Source organism: Salmo salar, chromosome ssa04 (genome assembly GCF_905237065.1).
Source record: "Salmo salar chromosome ssa04, Ssal_v3.1, whole genome shotgun sequence".
NCBI lineage: Eukaryota > Metazoa > Chordata > Actinopteri > Salmoniformes > Salmonidae > Salmo > Salmo salar.
In genome coordinates this window covers 86857073-86880874 of record NC_059445.1, presented here as the reverse complement: position 1 = coordinate 86880874, position 23802 = coordinate 86857073, and the positions used below count along the sequence as shown (strand labels likewise).

At 42.9% G+C, this 23802-nt stretch overlaps 1 protein-coding gene and 1 long non-coding RNA gene across 3 annotated transcripts in view; one reads left to right on the top strand and one right to left on the bottom strand.

Moving 5' to 3' along the window:
* The window catches only part of LOC123742514 (uncharacterized), a 47782-nt gene that overhangs the window by 6605 nt on the left and 17375 nt on the right, over nt 1-23802 (top strand). The window lies entirely within an intron of this gene.
* Nucleotides 1-23802, bottom strand: part of LOC123723962 (uncharacterized) — a 49271-nt gene that overhangs the window by 9136 nt on the left and 16333 nt on the right. For both annotated transcript variants that reach the window (XM_045717444.1, XM_045717445.1), the window contains exons 4-8: nt 19642-19871; nt 16421-16629; nt 14514-14651; nt 14184-14322; nt 676-850 (exon numbers count right to left, since the gene is read on the bottom strand). In XM_045717444.1, coding sequence (XP_045573400.1) covers nt 676-850; nt 14184-14322; nt 14514-14651; nt 16421-16629; nt 19642-19871 — 891 coding nt within the window. The remainder of the gene's footprint in view (nt 1-675; nt 851-14183; nt 14323-14513; nt 14652-16420; nt 16630-19641; nt 19872-23802) is intronic.

Genomic DNA, 23802 nt, shown 5'->3' with positions numbered 1-23802 from the left:
AAACTACCTAGTTATAAAGATAAACTACCTAGTTATAAAGATAAACTACCTAGTTATAAAGATAAACTACCTAGTTATAAAGATAAACTACCTAGTTATAAAGATAAACTACCTAGTTATAAAGATAAACTACCTAGATATAAAGATAAACTACCTAGTTATAAAGATAAACTACCTAGTTATAAAGATAAACTACCTAGTTATTAAGATAAACTACCTAGATATAAAGATAAACTACCTAGTTATAAAGATAAACTACCTAGTTATAAAGATAAACTACCTAGATATAAAGATAAACTACCTAGTTATAAAGATAAACTACCTAGTTATAAAGATAAACTACCTAGTTATAAAGATAAACTACCTAGTTATTAAGATAAACTACCTAGATATAAAGATAAACTACCTAGTTATAAAGATAAACTACCTAGTTATAAAGATAAACTACCTAGATATAAAGATAAACTACCTAGTTATAAAGATAAACTACCTAGTTATAAAGATAAACTACCTAGATATAAAGATAAACTACCTAGTTATAAAGATAAACTACCTAGTTATAAAGATAAACTACCTAGTTATAAAGATAAACTACCTAGTTATAAAGATAAACTACCTAGTTATAAAGATAAACTACCTAGTTATAAAGATAAACTATATAGATGATATATGTACCTCTCACTGCAAACTGAACAGGCAGTTTGCAGAGTGTATTGTTTGAGGTCCTGTTAGATTGAGATCCGTCAGTATAGGAGAGAGAGATGGACTGAGTCGGGAAATCCTCCATCACCATCTGAACTGCATATGTTCCAGTGGTATTACTGTTGCCCCAAAATGACAAGGTGCAGTTCTGAGGGAGACAAGATAAAAACAAGATTAAAGGGGCAATATGTTATTGCTACATCCATTTTTTACTTTAAAATTATGTATTTAAGCCCATAGATTCTTGAAGGATGTAAATTGTCAATGCCTTATGAAATGTTCAAGAAAGTCAATAGGTAGTCTAAGGCTCTCCTATCAGAATGGAAGCCTGCTGCTAACTGGTTCTCCTATCAGAATGGAAGCCTGCTGCTACCTGGTTCTACTATCAGAATGGAAGCCTGCTGCTAACTGGTTCTCCTATCAGAATGGAAGCCTGCTGCTACCTGGTTCTCCTATCAGAATGTGAGCCTTCTGCTAACTGGTTCTCCTATCAGAATTGAAGCCTGCTGCTAACTGGTTCTCCTATCAGAATGGAAGCCTGCTGCTACCTGGTTCTCCTATCAGAATGGAAGCCTGCTGCTACCTGGTTCTCCTATCAGAATGGAAGTCTGCTGCTAGCTTTAGCTAGCTAATCTGATCTGCATCTGAAATAAAGTGTTTTCATCAATAACCAAATACCCCTTACGGGGAAAAACCTGAATTTCACATGATTTAAAATGTGACAACGTGATAACATGACAACACGTGAAAAAGTGACACGTCAAAACATGACAACCTTTTTTCCCCAAGATGGCGTAGCAGTGCAGACGTGCTTTGTCATCCTCTTGTTTACTTTTTGTATTTTTTCGTCTTTTTTGTATATATTTCCCAAAAAAATTCACATTTTTTTTCTCCATTTTTAATTGAAATATACCTTCTGGTAACCCACCTCACTCAATGTGACACGAATCCACAATTATTTTAATTTTATTTTTTTATACCTTATAGTCAGAACCTCCATCAGCAGCTAGCCATCTGGAGCTAACCAGCTAATTAGCTACTAGCTATTTAGTCATTGTTAGCCACTGCTAGAGGCCTTTACCTTCTGCACAGGCACCAGCCGTTTTTTTGCCTGGATAATACCTGCCAGCCTCGAACTGTTTTTCTCCACTACAACGGCGGATTCCTGCCGTAAACCCTGGACCATTACTCCCGATCATCACAGCTAGCTAGCTGCCACCGAGTGACCCTGCCCCGAAGCAAGCCCTGAGCCAGGTGCATCTCCCAGCTAGCAAACGAAATTACTACAACTACAATACCTCTTTCACCATCTGGCCCGGACCCTTTGTCGACACGGTGCCCCACCGTACCACCACGACTGGTCCGGAGACGTAATTCCCTTCGCTGTGCCCTCAAATGGCCTTTGACGGACATCAGAGCAGACGCTTCTAACACCGGCATGCCAACTTTAAACTCCGTGTCGCCCGCGTGCTAGCGTAGCAATGACTACTTTGCGGCTTCCCTGTTCCATCTATTGCTGTTCACTATGATCACTTGGCTACATAGCTGATGCCTGCTGGACTGTTCATTTATCATGGTACTCCCCTTTCTTTAATTTTTGTTTCTGTCGGCCCCAGCCCCGAACTCAGGCCCTGTGTGTAGTTAACTGACCCTCTCTGCCCATTCATCGCCATTTTACCTGTTGTTGTTGTCTTAGCTGATTAGCTGTTGTTGTCTTACCCGTTGTTGTCTTAGCTAGCTCTCCCAATCAACACCTGTGATTGCTTTATGCCTCGCTTTATGTCTCTCTGAAATGTCAATATGCCTTGTATACTGTTGTATAGTCCCACTGTACATGCCTTAGATACCTACTTTGTCCCAGCTCCCACACATGCGGTGACCTCACCCAGTATAACCAGCGTGTCCGGAGATGCAACCTCTCTTATCATCACTCAGTGCCTGGGCTTACCGCCGCTGTACCCGCACCCTACCATACCTCTGTCTGTACATTATGCCCTGAATCTATTCTACCACGCCCAGAAATCTGCTCCTTTTATTCTCTGTCCCCAACGCACTAGACGACCTGTTTTGATAGCCTTTAGCCGTACCCTCATCCTACTCTGTTCCTCGGGTGATGTGGAGGTTAACCCAGGCACTCTCATTTGTTGACTTCTGTAATCGAAAAAGCCTTGGTTTCATGCATGTTAAGATCAGAAGCCTCCTCCCTAAGTTTGTTTTACTCACTGCTTTAGCACACTCCACCAACCCTGATGTCCTTGCCATGTCTCAATCTTGGCTTAGGAAGGCCACCTAAAAATTCTGAGATTTCCATACCCAACTACAACATTTTCCGTCAAGATAGAACTGCCAAAGGGGGAGGAGTTTCAATCTACTGCAGAGATAGCTTGCAAAGTTCTGTCATACTTTCCAGGTCTGTGCCCAAACAGTTCGAGCTTCTAATTAAAAAAATGAATCTCTCCAGAAATAAGTCTCTCACTGTTGCCGCCTTTTATAGACCCCCCTCAGCTCCCAACTGTGCCCTGGACACCATATGTGAAATGATTGCCCCTCATCTATCTTCAGAGTTCGTTCTGTTAGGTGACCTAAAATGGGATATGCTTAACACCCCGGCAGTCCTACAATCTAAGCTAGATGCCCTTAATCTCACACAAATTATCAAGGAATCCAGCAGGTACAAAACTAAATACGTAAACATGGGCACCCTCATAGATATTATCCTGACCAACTTGCCTTCCAAATACACCTTTGCTGTTTACAATCAGGATCTCAGTGATCACTGCCTCATTGCCTGCATCCGCTATGGGTCCACTGTCAAACGACCACCCCTCATCACTGTCATACGCTCCCTAAAACACTTTTGCAAGCAGGCCTTTCTAATCGACCTGGCCCGGGTATCCTGGAAGGATATTGACCTCATCCCGTCAGTTGGGGATGCCTGGTCGTTCTTTAACCTGTTAGGGCTAGGGGGCAGTATTGACACGGCTGGATAAAAAACATACCCGATTTAATCTGGTTACCACTCCTACCCAGTAACTAGAATATGCATATACTTATTACATATGGATAGAAAACACCCTAAATTTTCTAAAACTGTTTGAATGGTGTCTGTGAGTATAACCTCTCTAGGCTAGGCGGGACGAATTCGTCCCACCTACGTAACAGCCACTGCTATCCTGTGGCGCGATTTTCAAAACCTTAAAAATCCTATTACTTCAATTTCTCAAACATATGACTATTTTACAGCCATTTAAAGACAATACTCTCGTTAATCTAACCACACTGTCCGATTTCAAAAAGGCTTTACAACGAAAGCAAAACATTAGATTATGTCAGCAGAGTACCAAGCCAGAAATAATCAGACACCCATTTTTCAAGCCAGCATATAATGTCACCAAAACCCAGAAGACAGCTAAATGCAGCACTCACCTTTGATGATCTTCATCAGATGACAACCCTAGGACATTATGTTATACAATACATGCATGTTTTGTCCAATCAAGTTCATATTTATATCAAAAAACCGCTTTTTACATTAGCATGTGACTAGCATGTGACTAGCATTCCCACCGAACACTGCCAGTGAATTTACTAAATTACTCACGATTAACGTTCACAAAAAACATAACAATTATTTAAAGAATTATAGATACAGAACTCCTCTATGCACTCGATACGTCCGATTTTAAAATAGCTTTTCGGTGAAAGCACATTTTGCAATATTCTCAGTAGATAGCCCGGCATCACAGGGCTAGCTATTTAGACACCCAGCAAGTTTAGCCTTCACCAAACTCCGATTTACTATTAGAAAAGTTTGATTACCTTTGGTGTTCTTCGTCAGAATGCACTCCTAGGACTGCTACTTCAATAACAAATGTTGGTTTGGTCCCAAATAATCCATTGTTATATCCAAACAGCGGCGTTTTGTTAGTGCGTTCAAGACACTATCCGAAAGGGTAAATAAGGGTGACGAGCATGGCGCATTTCGTGACAAAAAAATTCTAAATATTCCATTACCGTACTTCGAAGCATGTCAACCGCTGTTTAATTAATTAGAATACTAATTGATCAGATTTTTAACACAGTGTCAAAAGAAGAGCCAGATGTATACAGAATGGTGTCGTCTGCGTAGAGGTGTATCAGGGAATCACCAGCAGCAAGAGCAACATCGTTGATATATACAGAGAAAAGAGTTGGCCCGAGAATTGAACCCTGTGGTACCCCCATAGAGACTGCCAGAGGTCCGGACAGCAGGCCCTCCGATTTGACACACTGAACTCTGTCTGCGTAGTAGTTGGTGAACCAGGCGAGGCAGTCATTTGAGAAACCAAGGCTATTGAGTCTGCCGATAAGAATGTGGTGATTGACAGAGTCGAAAGCCTTGGCCAGGTTGATGAAGACGGCTGCACAGTACTGTCTTTTATCGATGGCGGTTATGATATCGTTAAGTACCTTGAGCGTGGCTGAGGTGCACCCATGACCAGCTCGGGAATTTGCACAGCGGAGAAGGTACGGTGGGATTCGAAATGGTCAGTGATCTGTTTATTAACTTGGTGTCATGGCTGTTCAAATGATTGGACCAAAATGCAGTGTGTTCGTAGTTCCACATATTTTATTTACCGTAAAACTAAATGCAATACACTAAATACTTGAATACACAAAAACAACAAACCGTGACGCAGAGAGAAAACACACTACTCAAAAATATATCACCCACAAAAACAGGTGGGACAAACATCAACTTAAATATGACCTCCAATTAGAGACAACGACAACCGGCTGTCTCTAATTGGAGATCATACCAAACAAAACCAACATAGAAATACAAAACTAGAAACTGAACATAGAAATACAAAATATAGACAAACACCCCCTGTCACGCCCTGACCTACTCTACCATAGAAAATAACAACTTACTATGGTCAGGACGTGACACTTGGCTTTCGAAGAAAAGCTTTAGAAAGGCAGGGCAGGATGGATATAGGTCTATAACAGTTTGGGTCTAGAGTGTCAACCCCTTTGAAGAGGGTGATGACCGCGGCAGCTATCCAATCTTTAGGGATCTCGGACGATACTTAATTAACCTCTTACATCTAGACGTTCCGCTAGCGGAACACCTGCTCCAATATCCAATGATATGCATGGCGCGAATGACAAATTCCTTAAAAATACAAAAACTTCAATTTTTCAAACATATGACTATTTCACAGCATTTTAAAGACAAGACTCTCCTTTATCTAACCACACTGTCCGATTTCAAAAAGGCTTTACAGCGAAAGCAAAACATTAGATTATGTCAGCAGAGTACCAAGCCAGAAATAATCAGACACCCATTTTTCAAGCTAGCATATAATGTCACAAAAACCCAGAAGACAGCTAAATGCAGCACTCACCTTTGATGATCTTCATCAGATGACAAACCTAGGACATTATGTTATACAATACATGCATGTTTTGTTCAATCAAGTTCATATTTATATCAAAAAACAGCTTTTTACATTAGCATGTGACGTTCAGAACTAGCATACCCCCCGCAAACTTCCGGGGAATTTACTAACAATTTACTAAATTACTCACGATAAACGTTCACAAAAAGCATAACAATTATTTTAAGAATTATAGATACAGAACTCCTTTATGCACTCGATATGTCCGATTTTAAAATAGCTTTTTGGTGAAAGCACATTTTGCAATATTCTAAGTACATAGCCCAGGCATCACGGGCTAGCTATTTAGACACCCGGCAAGTTTAGCACTCACCATTATCATATTTACTATTATAAAAGTTTGATTACCTTTTGTTGTCTTCGTCAGAATGCACACCCAGGACTGCTACTTCAATAACAAATGTTGGTTTGGTCCAAAATAATCCATCGTTATATCCGAATAGCGGCGTTTTGTTCGTGCGTCCCAGACACTATCCGAAATGGTAAATCAGGGTCGCGCGCATGGCGCAATTCGTGACAAAAAAAATCTAAATATTCCATTACCGTACTTCGAAGCATGTCAACCGCTGTTTAAAATCCATTTTTATGCCATTTTTCTCGTAAAAAAGCGATAATATTCCGACCGGGAATGTCCATTTAGCTAAACAGAGGAAAGAAAACAAAGCTTTCGGTCGACGCGGGCACGAGCCTGAGTCTCACAGTACTGTAACCAGCCACTACCCAAACGCACTACTTTTTTTCAGCCAGAGCCTGCAAAGCCACGATTCAGCATTTTGCCGCCTTCTGAGAGCCTATGGCAGCCGTGGGAAGTGTCACGGGACAGCTAAGATCCTCACTCTTCAATAAACAGAGACAAGAAGAACGACACCTTGTCAGACAGGCCACTTCCTGCATGAAATCTTCTCAGGTTTTTGCCTGCCATATGAGTTCTGTTATACTCACAGACACCATTCAAACAGTTTTAGAAACTTTAGGGTGTTTTCTATCCAAAGCCAATAAATATATGCATATTCTAGTTACTGGGCAGGAGTAGTAACCAGATTAAATCGGGTACGTTTTTTATCCAGCCGTGAAAATACTGCCCCCTAGCCATAACAGGTTAACTAACCTCCAAACGAGCTTCAATGCCATACAACACTGCTTCCGTGGCCTCCAACTGCTCTTAAACGCTAGTAAAATCAAATGCATGCTCTTCAACTGTTCAATGCCCGCACCCGCCCGACTAGCATCACTACTCTGGATGGTTCTGACCTAGAATATGTGGACAACAAAAAATACCTAGGTGTCAGGCTAGACTGTAAACTCTCCTTCCAGACTCATATCAAACATCTCCAATCCAATATCAAATATAGAATCGGCTTTCTATTTCATAACAAAGCCTCCTTTACTCACGCCGCAAAACTTACCCTAGTAAAACTGACTATCCTACCGATCCTCGACTTCGGCGATGTCATATACAAAATAGCTTCCAATACTCCACTCAGCAAACTGGATGCATCTATCACAGTGCCATCCGCTTTTTTTACCAAATCACCTTATACCACCCACCACTGCAGCCTGTATGCTCAAGTCGGCTGGCCCTCGCTACATATTCGACGCCAGTCCCACTGGCTCCAGGTCATCTATAAGTCTATGCTAGGTAAAGCCCCGCCTTATCTCAGCTCACTGGTCACCATAACAACACCCACCCATAGCACACGCTCCAGCAGGTATATCTCATTGGTCATCCCCAAAGCCAACACCTCCTTTGGCCATCTTTCCTTCCAGTTCTCTGCTGCCAGTGACTGGAACGAATTGCAAAAATTGCTGAAGCTGGAGACTTACATTTCCCTCACTAACTTTAAACATTAGCTATCTGAGCAGCTAACCGATCGCTGCAGCTGTACATAGTCCATCTGTAAATAGCCCACCCAATCTACCTACCTCATCCCCATATTGTTTTTATTTACTTTTCTGCTCTTTTGCACACCAGTATCACTACTTGAACATTATCATCTGCTCATCATCATCTGCTCATCTATAACTCCAGTGTTAATCTGCTAAATTGTAATTACCTCGCTACTATGGCCTATTTATTGCCTTACCTCCTCACGCCATTTGCGCACACTGTATATAGACTTTCTTTTTTTCTGTTGTGTTATTGACTGTACGCTTGTTTATTCCATGTGTAACTCTGTGTTGTTGCTTGTGTCGCACTGCTTTGCTTTATCCTGGCCAGGTCGCAGTTGTAAATGAGAACTTGTTCTCAACTAGCCTACCTGGTTAAATAAAGGTTAAATAAAATGTTTAAAAAGTTAAAATATGTAAGTTGAAAATATCATGATAAAAGCACTCTGTGTGTGCCATGACACCTACATTTTGTGTTCACATGTGAAGAGTTCCAAAACCAAATGTTCTCAAATGTTTTCACATGTGACTTTCCACATGACATCATGTGGTTTTTCTCTAAGAGCCCAGTGACTACTGAAGCACCCTCAGCATGGTATTCTATAGTAACATGGCGCCGGAGCAGAAGGCAGATGTTTTAGGTGCCCCCAAACGATTGTGTTTTTATGTATTTTATCTGGTTTGTAACTTATTTTTTTACTCATTTTGTACATAATGTTGCCGCTACCGTCTCTTATGACCGAATATAACTTCTGGACATCAGGACTGCTATTACTGCTATTACAGGCCCCGACCTCCGTGATCTGCGTGAAGAGGAGGCGGAGAAAGAGGAAGCGGAGAGCGGGCTGCCTGCTGAGAAGTCGAAGGTGATCAAATAAACCCCCACTTCCCTCAATTCTGCTAGCAAATGTGCAATCTTTGGACAATAAAAATTGTAACATCTTAATGCTTCACGGAGTCATGCCTGAACGACGACAACGATGTACCGGCAGGATTGAACAGTGGCATTTGGTAAGACCAGGGGCGGCGGACTATGTCTTTTTGTAAATAATAGCTGGTGCACGATATCTAAGGAAGTCTCAAGCTATTGCTCACCTGAGGTAGAGTATCTCATGATAAGCTATAGACCACATCACCTACCGAGTGTAACGCCCTGGCCATAGAGAGGGGTTTTTTGTTCTTTATTTTGGTTAGGCCAGGGTGTTACATTGGTTAGGCGTTCTATGTGCATTTTTCTATGTTGGTTTGTTTCGTTGATTTTGGCCGTGTGGCTTCCAATCAGGCACAGCTGTAGAGTGTTGTTGCTGATTGGGAGTCACACATAAGTGCCTGTTTTTCCGTTGGGGTTTTGTGGGTAATTGTTTCTGTTTAGATCATTTCCGAACAGGACTGTTTTGCTGTCGGTTATCTTGTTTTTGTATAGTGTTCTTACGTTAATTAAATACAATCATGATGAACACTAACTCCGCTGCGCCTTGGTCTACTCTCTCTCCCGACAGCCGTTACACCGAGAGAGTTTTCATCTGTATTCTTTGTAGCTGTTTACCACCACAGTCAGAGGCTGGCACCAAGATAGCATTGCTGTATTCCGCCATAAGCAAACAAGAAAACGTTCACCGAGGCAGCGCTCCTAGTAGCCGGGGACTTAAATGCAGGGAAAGTTAAATCCGTTTTACCAAATTTCTATCAGCATGTTAAATGTGCAACCAGAGAGAAAATAACTCTGGACCACCTATACTCCACACACAAGAACCATACAAAGCTTGCCCTCCATTTGGCAAATCTGACCAAATTCCACCCTCCTGATTCCTGCTTACAAGCAACAATTCAAGCAGGAAGCACTAGTGACTAGATCAATAAAAACTGGTCAGATGAAGCAGATGATAAGCTACAGGCCTGTTTTTCTAGCACAGACTGGAATATGTTCTGGGACTCCTCCAATGGCGTTGAGGAGTACACCACATCTGTCATTGGCTTCATCAATAAGTGCGTCGATGACGTCGTCCCCACGGTGACCGTACATACATACACCAACCAGAAGCCATTGATTTCAGGCAGCATCCACACTGAGCTAAAGGCTAGAGCTGGCTCTTTCAAGGAGCAGGACTCTAACCCGGAAGCTTATAAGAAATCCCGCTATGCCCTCCGACGAATCGTCAAACAGGCAATGTATCAATACAGGACTAAGATCGAGTCGTACTACACCGGCTCTGATGCTTGTCGGATGTGGCAGGGCTTGCAAACCATTAGACTACAAAGGGAAGCACAGCCGAGGGCTGCCCAGTGACACGAGCCTACCAGACGAGCTAAACTACTTCTATGCTCGCTTCGAGGCAAGTAACACATGCATGAGAGCACCAGCTGTACCGGAAGACTGTGTGATCACGCTCACCACAGCCGATGTAAGATCTTTAGACAGGTCAACATTCACAAGGCCGCAGGGCCAGATGGATTACCAGGACGTGTACTGCGAGCATGCGCTGACCAACTAGCAAGCTTATTCACTGACATTTTCAACCTCTCCCTGTCCAACATTTAAGCAGACCACCATAGTGCCTGTTCCCAAGAACACTAAGGCAACCTGCCTAAATGACTACTGACCCGTAGCACTCACATCTGTATCCATGAAGTGCTTTGAAAGGCTGGTCATGACTCACATCAACATCATAATCCCAGAAACCCTAGACTCACTCCAATTTGCATACCGCACCAACAGATCCACAGATGATGCCGTCTCTATTGCACTCCACACTGCCCTTTCCCACTTGGACAAAAGGAACACCTATGTGAGAATGCTATTCATTGACTACAGCTCAGCGTTCAACACCATAGTGCCCTCAAAGCTCATCAATAAGCTAAGGAACCTGGGACTAAACACCTCCCACTGCAACTGGATCCTGGACTTCCTGATGGGCCGCCCCCAGGTGGTAAGGGTAGGTAACAACACATCAGCCATGGGGCCCCTCAGGGGTGCGTACTCAGCCCCCTCCTGAATTCCCTGTTCACTCATGACTGCACGGCCAGGCACGACTCCAACACCATCATTAAATCTGCCGATGACACAACAGTGGAAGGCCTGATCACCGACAACGAGACAGCCTATAGGGAGGAGGTCAGAGACCTGGCCGTGTGGTGCCAGAACAACAACCTCTCCCTCAACGGGATCAAGACAAACGAGATGATTGTGGACTACAGGAAAAAGAGGATCAAGCAAGCACGCCCCTATTCTCATCGACGGGGCTGCAGTGGAGCAGGTTGAGAGCTGCATGTTCCTTGGTGTCCACATCACCAACAAACTAACATGGTCCAAGCACACCAAGACAGTTGTGAATCGGGCAAAACCTATTCCCCCTCAGGAGACTGAAAATATTTGGCATGGATCCTCAGATCCTCAAAAGGTTCTACAGCTGCACCATCGAGAGCATCCTGATTGGTTGCATCACTGCCTGGTATGGCAACGGCTCGGCCTCCGACCGCAAGGCACTACAGAGGGTAGTGCGAGCGGCCCAGTACATCACTGGGGCCAAGCTTCCTGCCATCCAGGATCTCTATACCAGACGGTGTCAGAGGTAGGCCCTAAAAATTGTCAAAGACTCCAGCCACCCCAGTCATAGACTGTTCTCTCTACTACCGCACGGCAAGCTGTCCGGAGCGCCAAGTCTAGGTCCAAGAGGCTTCTAAAAAGCTTCTACCCCCAAGCCATAAGACTCCTGAACATCTAGTCAAATGGCTACCCAGACTATTTGCAGTGCCCCCCCCTCTCTACACCACTGCTACTCTCTGTTGTTATCATCTATACATAGTCACTTTAATAACTCTACCTTCATGTACATACTACCTCAACTAACCGGTGCCCCCACACATTGACGCTGTACCGGCACCCCCCTGTATATATTGTTATTTTTTACTGCTGCTCTTTAATTACTTGTTACTTTTATCTCTTATTCTTATCAAAAACAATTTTTAACTGCACTGTTGGTAAGGGGCTCGTAAGTAAGTATTTCACTGTAAGGTCTATATGTAAGGTCTACATTGTTTTCGGTGACTATGGAAGCACCCTAAGCATGTTGTTCTGTAGGTTCTGTCAGGGCCCTGTTGAAGCACCCTCAGCATGTTGTTCTGTCAGGGCCCAGTGACTGTTGAAGCACCCTCAGCATGTTGTTCTATATGTTCTGTCAGGGCCCTGTTGAAGCACCCTCAGCATGTTGTTCTGTAGGTTCTGTCAGGGCCCTGTTGAAGCACCCTCAGCATGTTGTTCTATAGGTTCTGTCAGGGTCCTGTTGAAGCACCCTCAGCATGTTGTTCTATAGGTTCTGTCAGGGCCCTGTTGAAGCACCCTCAGCATGTTGTTCTATAGGTTCTGTCAGGGCCCTGTTGAAGCACCCTCAGCATGTTGTTCTATAGGTTCTGTCAGGGCCCTGTTGAAGCAACCTCAGCATGTTGTTCTATAGGTTCTGTCAGGGCCCTGTTGAAGCAACCTCAGCATGATGTTCTGTCAGGGCCCTGTTGAAGCACCCTCAGCATGTTGTTCTGTAGGTTCTGTCAGGGTCCTGTTGAAGCACCCTCAGCATGTTCTATAGGTTCTGTCAGGGTCCTGTTGAAGCACCCTCAGCATGTTGTTCTATAGGTTCTGTCAGGGTCCTGTTGAAGCACCCTCAGCATGTTGTTCTATAGGTTCTGTCAGGGCCCTGTTGAAGCACCCTCAGCATGTTGTTCCATAGGCTCTGTCAGGGCCCTGTTGAAGCACCCTCAGCAGCATTGCTGACCAAACTGTTGTTCAATAGGTTTTTGAGCATCTATGTAAAGTATTTCCAGATGTTATTAGACAGACAAACAGAGCAGCATATAGCAGGGAGGTCCAATATGATCAGACAACTACACACAGGTTATTTAGATCACTGAAAACCACTGGCCATATTTTGTTTTACTAGTCATCTCAGTGACGCTTCTGGTCTACGTCACACAGAAGTAGTTTCTGGTTTTACTCCTCACTAAACAGTCAATAGATTAGAAATCAGAAAATAAGAAAAAAAATAGGACATCACTAAATACTTTACAATAACAACACAAATGTTAATTTTGGTGGAATTGACCTGTAAAACATCTTTAAAATATAACTTTGATGTCATGGACCCACTGGGCACAGATGTCAATTCAATGTCTATTTCACTTTGGTTCAACGTAATTTCATTGAACTAACTTTGGACCGCCACCTCTGGACAAGAGGAATACCTATGTAAGAATGCTGTTCATTGACTATAGTACAGCATTCAACACCATAGTACCCTCCAAGCTCATCATTAAGCTTGAGGCCCTGGGTCTGAACCCCTCCCTGTCCTACTGAGTCCTGGACTTCCTGATGGGCTGCCCCAGGTAGTGAAGGTAGGAAACAACCACTCCACTTCGCTGCTCCTCAACACTGGGGCCCCACAAAGATGTGTGATCATCACCCTCCTGTACTCCCTGTTCACCCATGACTGTGTGACCACGGACGCCTCAATCATCAAATTTGCAGACGACACAACAGTAGTAGGCTTGATTACCAACAATAACGAGACAGCCTACAGGGAGGAGTTGTGGGCCCTGTGAGTGTGGTGCCAGGAAAATAACCTTTCACCCAATGTCAACAAAATAAAGGAGCTGATTGTGTACTTCAGGAAACTGCAGAGGGAGCGCCCCCCTATCCACGGGACCGCAGTGGAGAAGGTGGAAGGAAAGCTTCAAGTTCCTCTGCTTACATATCACTGACAAACTGAAATGGTCCAACCACACAGACAGTGTGGTGAAGGCGGTGCAACAGCGCCTCTTCAGCATCAGGAAGCTGAATAAATTGTACTTGTCACCTAAAACCCTCACAAACTTTCACAGATGCATATTTGAGAGCATCCTGTCAGGCTGTATCACCGCCTGGTATGGCAACTGCATCGCCCGCAACCGCAGGGCTCTCCAGAGGGTTATGCGGTCTGCCCAACACATCACCGGAGGCAAACTAACTGCCCTCCAGGACACCTACAGCACCCGATGTCACAGGAAATACCAGCTGGTTGGTGCCTTGGCATGTATAATGACTGTAACCTGCTTTGGCCAACTGATTGCTGCCTTCATCATCATAGTCCATCGTTGTCTATGTTGTTTTATTTGGATACTAACCTCTCGTAGAGTGAAGTCATTAGGAAGGTCACTTGATGTGTAACACTCCTCCGTTGGTACTGCATATCTACATATGACCATATCACCATCTGGATCAAATGACAACAGGTTGAAATCTCTTTGACAATTAGCAGGGACACTGAGAGAGAGAGAGAGAGAGAGAGAGAGAGAGAGAGAGAGAGAGAGAGAGAGAGAGAGAGAGAGAGAGCAGAGAGAGAGAGAGAGAGAGAGAGAGAGAGAGAGATTATTGCAGTGTTTCAGACCTGTTTTATATTGACTGAATACAACACACAGATTTATAAATTCACTTGTTCATCGAACTAAATTTACCGCATTAGAGGTATGACAGTGGTCTGTGGAGATCGGTTGACTGTCCCCATGTCAGACCTGACCCCAAGATCCACATGAGTCGACAGACTCCAAATAAAAACAGAATTATCATTGTCTATCCAGTTTCTGCCATTAAATCTGTAATGATAAAGAGACAAAGGTGAAAGGTGAGTTCCAAAAACACATCCTAAACACTGTTGTTGTTATGGTGTTCATCATGTACAGTACTGAAGTGTATTAACCTGTTAGGGCTAGGGGGCAGTATTTACACGGCCGGATAAAAAACGTACCCGATTTAATCTGGTTACTACTCCTGCCCAGTAACTAGAATATGCATATAATTATTGGCTTTGGATAGAAAACACCCTAAAGTTTCTAAAACTGTTTGAATGGTGTCTGTGAGTATAACAGAACTCATATTAGAGCGTCTGCTAAATGACTTAAATGTAAATGTAAATGTAAAAACCTGAGAAGATTTCATGCAGGAAGTGGCCTGTCTGACAAGGTCTTGTTGTTCTTGCCTCTGTTTATTGAAGAGTCAGGATCTTAGCTGTAATGTGACACTTCCTACGGCTCCAATAGGCTTTCAGAGCCCGGGAAAAAGCTGAACGATGTCGAGGCAGCCCCAGGCTGAAACACATAATCGCCTTTGCCAAGTGGCCGATCAGAGGACAAAGGAATTAGGCGCATGCCCGAGTCGACCCCATGCTGTATTTTCTTTCGGCTGTTTACCTAATTGCAGATTCCCAGTCGGAATATTATCGCTTTTTTTACGAGAAAAATGGCATAAAAATTGATTTTAAACAGCGGTTGACATGCTTCGAAGTACGGTAATGAAATATTTAGAAATCTTTTGTCACGAAATGCGCCGTGCGCGTGACCCTTATTTACCATTCGGATAGTGTCAAGAACGCACGAACAAAACGCCGCTGTTTGGATATAACGATGGATTATTTTGGACCAAACCAACATTTGTTATTGAAGTAGAAGTCCTGGGAGTGCATTCTGACGAAGCATAGGAAAGGTAATCAAACTTTTCTAATAGTAAATCTGATTTTGGTGAAGGCTAAACTTGCTGGGTGTCTAAATAGCTAGCCCTGTGATGCCGGGCTATCTACTTAGAATATTGCAAAATGTGCTTTCACCGAAAAGCTATTTTAAAATCGGACATATCGAGTGCATAGAGGAGTTCTGTATCTATAATTCTTAAAATAATTGTTATGCTTTTTGTGAACGTTTATCGTGAGTAATTTAGTAAATTGTTAGTGAATTCGCCGGAAGTTTGCGGGGGGTATGCTAGTTCTGAACGTCACACGCTAATGTAAAAAGCAGTTTTTTGATATAAATATGAACTTGATTGAACAAAACATGCATGTATTGTATAACATAATGTCCTAGGTGTGTCATCTGATGAAGATCATCAAAGGTTAGTGCTGCATTTAGCTGTCTTCTGGGTTTTGTGACATTATATGCTAGCTTGAAAAATGGGTGTCTGATTATTTCTGGCTGGGTACTCTGCTGACATAATCTAATGTTTTGCTTTCGTTGTAAAGCCTTTTTTAAATCGGACAGTGTGGTTAGATTAACGAGAGTCTTGTCTTTAAATAGCTGTAAAATAGTCATATGTTTGAGAAATTGAAGTAATAGCATTTCTAAGGTATTTGAAAATCGCGCCACAGGATTCAACTGGTTGTTACGTAGGTGGGACGATTTGGTGCCACCTAGCCCAGAGAGGTTAACTAATGTGTGTTTTCTCCTTCCTGTAGTAATGGGGCATGTTGGATAAATACACCATAACTACATTGGTGACCAGGATGCAATAACTTATCTGTTCCCTGTTAATACAAATCAGGTTCATAATCATACTGGTAATGGATGGAAGATTTGAATAGAAAAGAAACACTCACCGCAGATCAAAAGTCTGTGTGTTACTGAAGACGTGTCTAGTCATGACTCCTTCAACCTGACACCAGTCCTCAGATATCTCCTGGTCCACTGTGTTAACCACTAGACTGGTCTCATTCCCACAGTCCCCACTGACACACCACCAGGTATCAGAAACACAGACGGGAAAGATTATTGATGGGTGAATGGCTGTCTTATAACGAAGGTCCACCTGCAACAACACACATCATTAAACCACCATTTCAGACACATTGCTAGACTGCTGTCTTTAACAAGTGTGGAACAAAGACAAATGTTCTCTTTGGTAAGGAGGGTAAGAGAACCAGGAGGAGCAAGGCATTCTTCATATAGCTAAATGCCTTTATCATTATGGTACGTTCAATAGTACAGAACATTCTAAACTCTGATTCATTTCATCCTTTGTCAGGGATTACAATGATACAACAAGCCTTCTGTAGAGAACAAACCTTGTTCCAACAAAGCCTGATTGAAGAGGAACTGGTTAGGCACAACATAATCATTGGTGGACAACGCTTAGTTATCAACAATAGATAATATCAATTCAAAACAACACTTAGTTATCAACAACAGGCAAAATCAATTCCAAATGGTGAAATAGATACAGTATATAATGCCTAGTGAAAGTCTACACACCCCTTCCTTGCACAGTTTGATGCCTTAAAATTGCATCTAATTATGGATTAAATTAGATTTTTTTTTCCTATCGACTTAGACATCGATAAATTGTTGAAACATTTTCAAATTCATTAAAAAAAAAACACAGCAGAAAAACAAACAACTTGGGGTGTGGTAATCTAGTGTAGTCCCTTGTAGAAGTAATTTTAAGGCAGCACATTTTGAAGACTGTGCAAGGGGTGTGTAGACTCTCACTAGGCACTATATTATCATAATGCATATTAAAGCCTGAAATACTGAGAAGACTTGAATAGGAGTGGGTATAAGTAGTGAATAGGAGTGGGTATAAGCAGTGAATAGGAGTGGGTATAAGTATTGAATAGGAGTGGGAATAAGTAGTGAATAGGAGTGGGTATAAGCTGTGAATAGGAGTGGGTATAAGTAGTGAATAGGAGTGGGTATAAGCAGTGAATAGGAGTGGGTATAAGTATTGAATAGGAGTGGGAATAAGTATTGAATAGGAGTGGGAATAAGCTGTGAATAGGAGTGGGTATAAGTAGTGAATAGGAGTGGGTATAAGCAGTGAATAGGAGTGGGTATAAGTATTGAATAGGAGTGGGAATAAGTAGTGAATAGGAGTGGGTATAAGCTGTGAATAGGAGTGGGTATAAGTAGTGAATAGGAGTGGGTTTAATTAGTGAATAGGAGTGGGTATATGTAGTGAATAGGAGTGGGTATAAGCAGTGAATAGGAGTGGGTATAAGTAGTGAATAGGAGTGGGTATAAGTAGTGAATATGAGTGGGTATAAGTAGTGAATAGGAGTGGGTATAAGTAGTGAATAGGAGTGGGTATAAGTAGTGAATAGGAGTGGGTATAAGTATTGAATAGGAGTGGGAATAAGTAGTGAATAGGAGTGGGTATAAGCTGTGAATAGGAGTGGGTATAAGTAGTGAATAGGAGTGGGTATAAGTAGTGAATAGGAGTGGGTATAAGTATTGAATAGATGTGGGTATAAGTGGTGAATAGGAGTGGGTATAAGTAGTGAATAGGAGTGTGTATAAGTGGTGAATAGGAGTGGGTATAAGTAGTGAATAGGAGTGGGTATAAGTAGTGAATAGGAGTGGGTATAAGCAGTGAATAGGAGTGGGTATAAGTATTGAATAGGAGTGGGTATAAGTAGTGAATAGGAGTGGGTATAAGTAGTGAATAGGAGTGGGTATAAGTAGTGAATAGGAGTGGGTATATGTAGTGAATAGGAGTGGGTATAAGTAGTGAATAGGAGTGGGTATAAGTAGTAAATAGGAGTGGGTATACGTAGTGAATAGGAGTGGGTATATGTAGTGAATAGGAGTGGGTATATGTAGTGAATAGGAGTAGGTATAAGTAGTGAATAGGAGTGGGTATACATAGTGAATAGGAGTGGGTATAAGTGGTGAATAGGAGTGGGTATAAGCAGTGAATACGAGTGGGTATATGTAGTGAATATGAGTGTGTATAAGTGGTGAATAGGAGTGGTTATATGTAGTGAATAGGAGTGGGTATAAGTAGTGAATAGATGTGGGTATAAGTGGTGAATAGGAGTGGGTATATGTAGTGAATATGAGTGTGTATAAGTGGTGAATAGGAGTGGTTATATGTAGTGAATAGGAGTGGGTATAAGTAGTGAATAGGAGTGGGTATAAGTGGTGAATGTTCTGTTATAATCGTCACCCGGCACAGCCAGAAGAGGACTGGTCCACCCCTCAGAGCCTGGTTCCTCTCTAGGTTTCTTCATAGGTTCTGGCCTTTCTATGGAGTTTTTCCTAGCCACCGTGCTTTGTTTGCTGTTTGGGGTTTTAGGCTGGGTTTCTGTTCAGCACTTTGAGATATCAGCTGATGTAAGAATGGCTTTATGAATTCATTTGATTGATTGATTGATTGATTGATTGATTGATAATGAATAGGAGTGGGTATAAGAAGTGAGAAAAGGAGAGCCATAAATGACATGACATTAAACACTAGAGGGCAGCAGACAGGGCACCACAGACCAAATGGAAACGTTGTGCCTTCCATTTCTACAAATCTCTTGTCTGGAGTCTATTTTACAAGCCTGTTGAGCTAAGAATAGATTTGCAAAACACCTGGTAATTTACAAAAGTGGCCATTTTTTTTTCTTCATTTTACAGGTAATTTTGGAAATCTATGGAAATAATAATTTAAAAAATATATATTTTATATACTTTCTATTTTCAGTTAATTCCTTGAATGTTTTCAACATTCTGGTAGCTTACTGGTAAATGTTGGTAGTTTACTGGTACATTTAGAAAGTTACCAGTAAAACTCCAAACCCTATGAAGAACCTATTTTTCAAGATGACAGCAAGAACAAATAAGCATTTTTCTCAGTTGAAGAAAACACTGAAAACTACAATAAAGTTGGTTATTGAAAATATATTTCACAGCAGTTTAGATCTACGCTATACATGCTTGTTCTGTCACCAACTGAAATTAGACAAACTATTACAATTGTAGCAACCAGGAAATGACAGAGTGATTTCTGCATAGTGGATCTTTAATAGGAAGCATCATCATTGTGCTTTGGTCTTACCCTGTAGGTTCCGTCTGGGTTGGTCCCTCTGGGGTTGAAGGTCATGGTTCCTCCTGAGAAGTGGGTGGCCCAGGAGCAGGAGACCATCAGCAGCAGTATTAGGGAGGACTGGGAGGGAGACATGGTGCCTGTCTCTCTGTCTGTCTGAGTCTCTCTGAGTACTGACTCTACTTTAATAGACACATGTAGAGTAGTGGCACATGCGCACATGAACCTGCAAGTACACTGAACTACACACACACACACACACACACACACTTTTTTACAGAAGCACTGTGCATTATGAGTCACTCTCAGAAGCAGACTAACACGTTTTAATCACCAGACTGACAATGGAATCTCGGTGTAGTAAAGATTGTTGTTTGTAACTTGAAATGATTCAGGGCAAGATACCAGAGCAGACTTGAAGGCATCATGGCAGCCCACTGGGCACACACTGGTTACATTTACATTTACATTCACGTCATTTAGCAGATGCTCTTAACCAGAGCGACTTAGAAATTGGTGCATTCACCTTATGATATCCAGTGGAACAACCACTTTACAATAGTACATCTATATCTTTTTTGGGGGGGAGGGTAGGGGGGGGAGGATAAGAAGGATTACTTAATCCTATCCCAGGTATTCCTTAACTCTGGGCTAGGCGGGACGAATTCGTCCCACCTACGTAACAGCCAGTTGAATCCTGTGGCGCGATTTTCAAAACGTTTGAAATGCTATTACTTCAATTTCTCAAACATATGACTATTTTACAGCTATTTAAAGACAAGACTCTCGTTAATCTAACCACACTGTCAGATTTCAAAAAGGCTTTACAACGAAAGCAAAACATTAGATTATGTCAGCAGAGTACCAAGCCAGAAATAATCAGACACCCATTTTTCAAGCTAGCATATAATGTCACAAAAACCCAGAAGACAGCTAAATGCAGCACTAACCTTTGATGATCTTCATCAGATGACAACCCTAGGACATTATGTTATACAATACATGCATGTTTTGTTCAATCAAGTTCATATTTATATCAAAAACCAGCTTTATACATTAGCATGTGACGTTCAGAACTAGCATACCCCCCGCAAACCTCCGGTGAATTTACTAAATTACTCACGATAAACGTTCACAAAAAGCATAACAATTATTTTAAGAATTATAGATACAGAACTCCTCTATGCACTCGATATGTCCGATTTTAAAATAGCTTTTTGGTGAAAGCACATTTTGCAATATTCTAAGTACATAGCCCAGGCATCACGGGCTAGCTATTTAGACACCCGGCAAGTTTAGCACTCACCAATATCAGGTTTACTATTATAAAAGTTTGATTACCTTTTGTTGTCTTCGTCAGAATGCACTCCCAGGACTGCTGCTTCAATAACAAATGTTGGTTTGGTCCAAAATAATCCATCGTTATATCCGAATAGCGGCGATTTGTTCGTGCGTCCCAGACACTATCTGAAATGGTAAATCAGGGTCGTGCGCATGGCGCAATTCGTGACAAAAAAAAATCTAAATATTCCATTACCGTACTTCGAAGCATGTCAACCGCTGTTTAAAATCCATTTTTATGCCATTTTTCTCGTAAAAAAAGCGATAATATTCCGACCGGGAATGTCCATTTAGCTAAACAGAGGAAAGTAAACAAAGCTTTCGGTCGACGCGGGCACGAGCCTGAGTCTCACAGTAATGTAACCAGCCACTACCCAAACGCGCTACTTTGTTTCAGCCAGAGCCTGCAAAGCCACGATTCAGCTTTTTACCGCCTTCTGAGACCCTATGGCAGCCGTAGGAAGTGTCACGGGACAGCTAAGATCCTCACTCTTCAATAAACAGAGACAAGAAGAACGACACCTTGTCAGACAGGCCACTTCCTGAATGAAACCTTCTCAGATTTTTGCCTGCCAAATGAGTTCTGTTATACTCACAGACACCATTCAAACAGTTTTAGAAACTTTACGGTGTTTTCTATCCATATGTAATAAGTATATGCATATTCTAGTTACTGGGTAGGAGTGGTAACCAGATTAAATCGGGTACGTTTTTTATCCAGCCGTGTCAATACTGCCCCCTAGCCCTAACAGGTTATTAAAGAAGTGGGGTTTCAGGTGTCTCCGGAAGGTGGTGATTGACTCCGCTGTCCTGGCATCGTGAGGGAGCTTGTTCCACCATTGGGGTGCCAGAGCAGCGAACAGTTTTGACTGGGCTGAGCGGGAACTGTGCTTCCGCAGAGGTAGGGAGGCCAGCAGGCCAGAGGTGAATGAACGCAGTGCCCTTCTTTGGGTGTAGGGACTGATCAGAGCCTGAAGGTACGGAGGTGCCGTTCCCCTCACAGCTCCGTTGGCAAGCACCATGGTCTTGTAGCAGATGCGAGCTTCAACTGGAAGCCAGTGGAGTGTGCGGAGGAGCGGAGAGATGTGAGAGAACTTGGGAAGGTTGAACACCAGACGGGCTGCGGCGTTCTGGATGAGTTGTAGGGGTTTAATGGCACAGGCAGGGAGCCCCGCCAACAGCGAGTTGCAGTAATCCAGACGGGAGATGAAAAGTGCCTGGATTAGGACCTGCGCCGCTTCCTGTGTGAGGCAGGGTCGTACTCTGCGAATGTTGTAGAGCATGAACCTTCAGGATTGGGTCACCACCTTGATGTTAGCGGAGAACGACAGGGTGTTGTCCAGGGTTACGCCAAGGCTCTTAGCACTTTGGGAGGAGGACACACAGGAGTTGTCAACCGTGATGGCGAGATAATGGAACGGGCAGTCCTTCCCCGGGAGGAAGAGCAGCTCCGTCTTGCCGAGGTTCAGCTTGAGGTGGTGATCCGTCATCAACACTGATATGTCTGCCAGACATGCAGAGATGCGATTCGCCATCTGGTTTTCAGAAGGGGGAAAGGAGAAGATTAATTGTGTGTCGTCTGCGTAGCAATGATAGGAGAGACCATGTGAGGATATGACAGAGCCAAGTGAATTGGTGTATAGCGAGAATAGGAGAGGGCCTAGAACTGAGCCCTGGGGGACACCAGTGGTGAGAGCACGTGGTGCGGAGATGGATTCTCGCCACGCCACCTGGTAGGAGCGACCTGTCAGGTAGGACGCAATCCAGGAGTGAGCCGCGCCGGAGATGCCCAACTCGGAGAGGGTGGAGAGGAGGATCTGATGGTTCACAGTATCAAAGGCAGCAGATAGGTCTAGAAGGATGAGAGCAGAGGAGAGAGAGTTAGCTTTAGCAGTGCGGAGAGCCTCCCTTGACACAGAGAAGAGCAGTCTCAGTTGAATGACCAGTCTTGAAACCTGACTGATTTGGATCAAGATGGTCATTCTGAGAGAGATAGCAAGAGAGCTGGCCAAGGACGGCACGCTCAAGAGTTTTGGAGAGAAAAGAAAGAAGGGATACTGGTCTGTAGTTGTTGACATCGGATGGATCGAGTGTAGGTTTTTTGAGAAGGGGTGCAACTCTCGCTCTCTTGAAGACGGGAACCAATGTTTCCACATTGGTTCAATGAAATGATGTGGAACCAACGCGGAATAGATGTTGAATTGACGTCTGTACCCAGTGGGAGGTGGCAGGGTCCTGGAACACAGTCAGGATTTCATTGAAAAATACACTTTTTTTGTTACTAACTTTGCATTACATAGATTCATCTCAAACACAACATACAACATATATAATTACAATAATAAACAACTTAAATAACATTTTACAATGTTACATGTACAGGGAAGCTTGTTAATCTGTTATGGCTAGGGGGCAGTATTTTCACGGCTGGATAAAAAAACGTACCGATTTAATCTGGTTACTACTCCTGCCCAGTAACTAGAATATGCATATAATTATTGGCTTTGGATAGAAAACACTCCAAAGTTTCTAAAACTGTTTGAATGGTGTCTGTGAGTATAACAGAACTCAAATGGCAGGTCAAAACCTGAGAGATTCCTTTACAGGAAGTGGCCTGCTGACCATTTCTTGAACTTCTTTGCCATCTCATTCAATTACAAAGGATCTCTGCTCTAACGTGACACTTCCTACGTCTTCCATAGGCTCTCAGAGCCCGGGAAAAAACAGAATGTCGTCATCCCAGCCCCAGGCTGAAACACATTATCGCCTTTCTCAAGTGGCCGATCAAGGGACTCTGGGCTTAGGCGCGTGCCCTGGCCGCCCCCGCCTTTG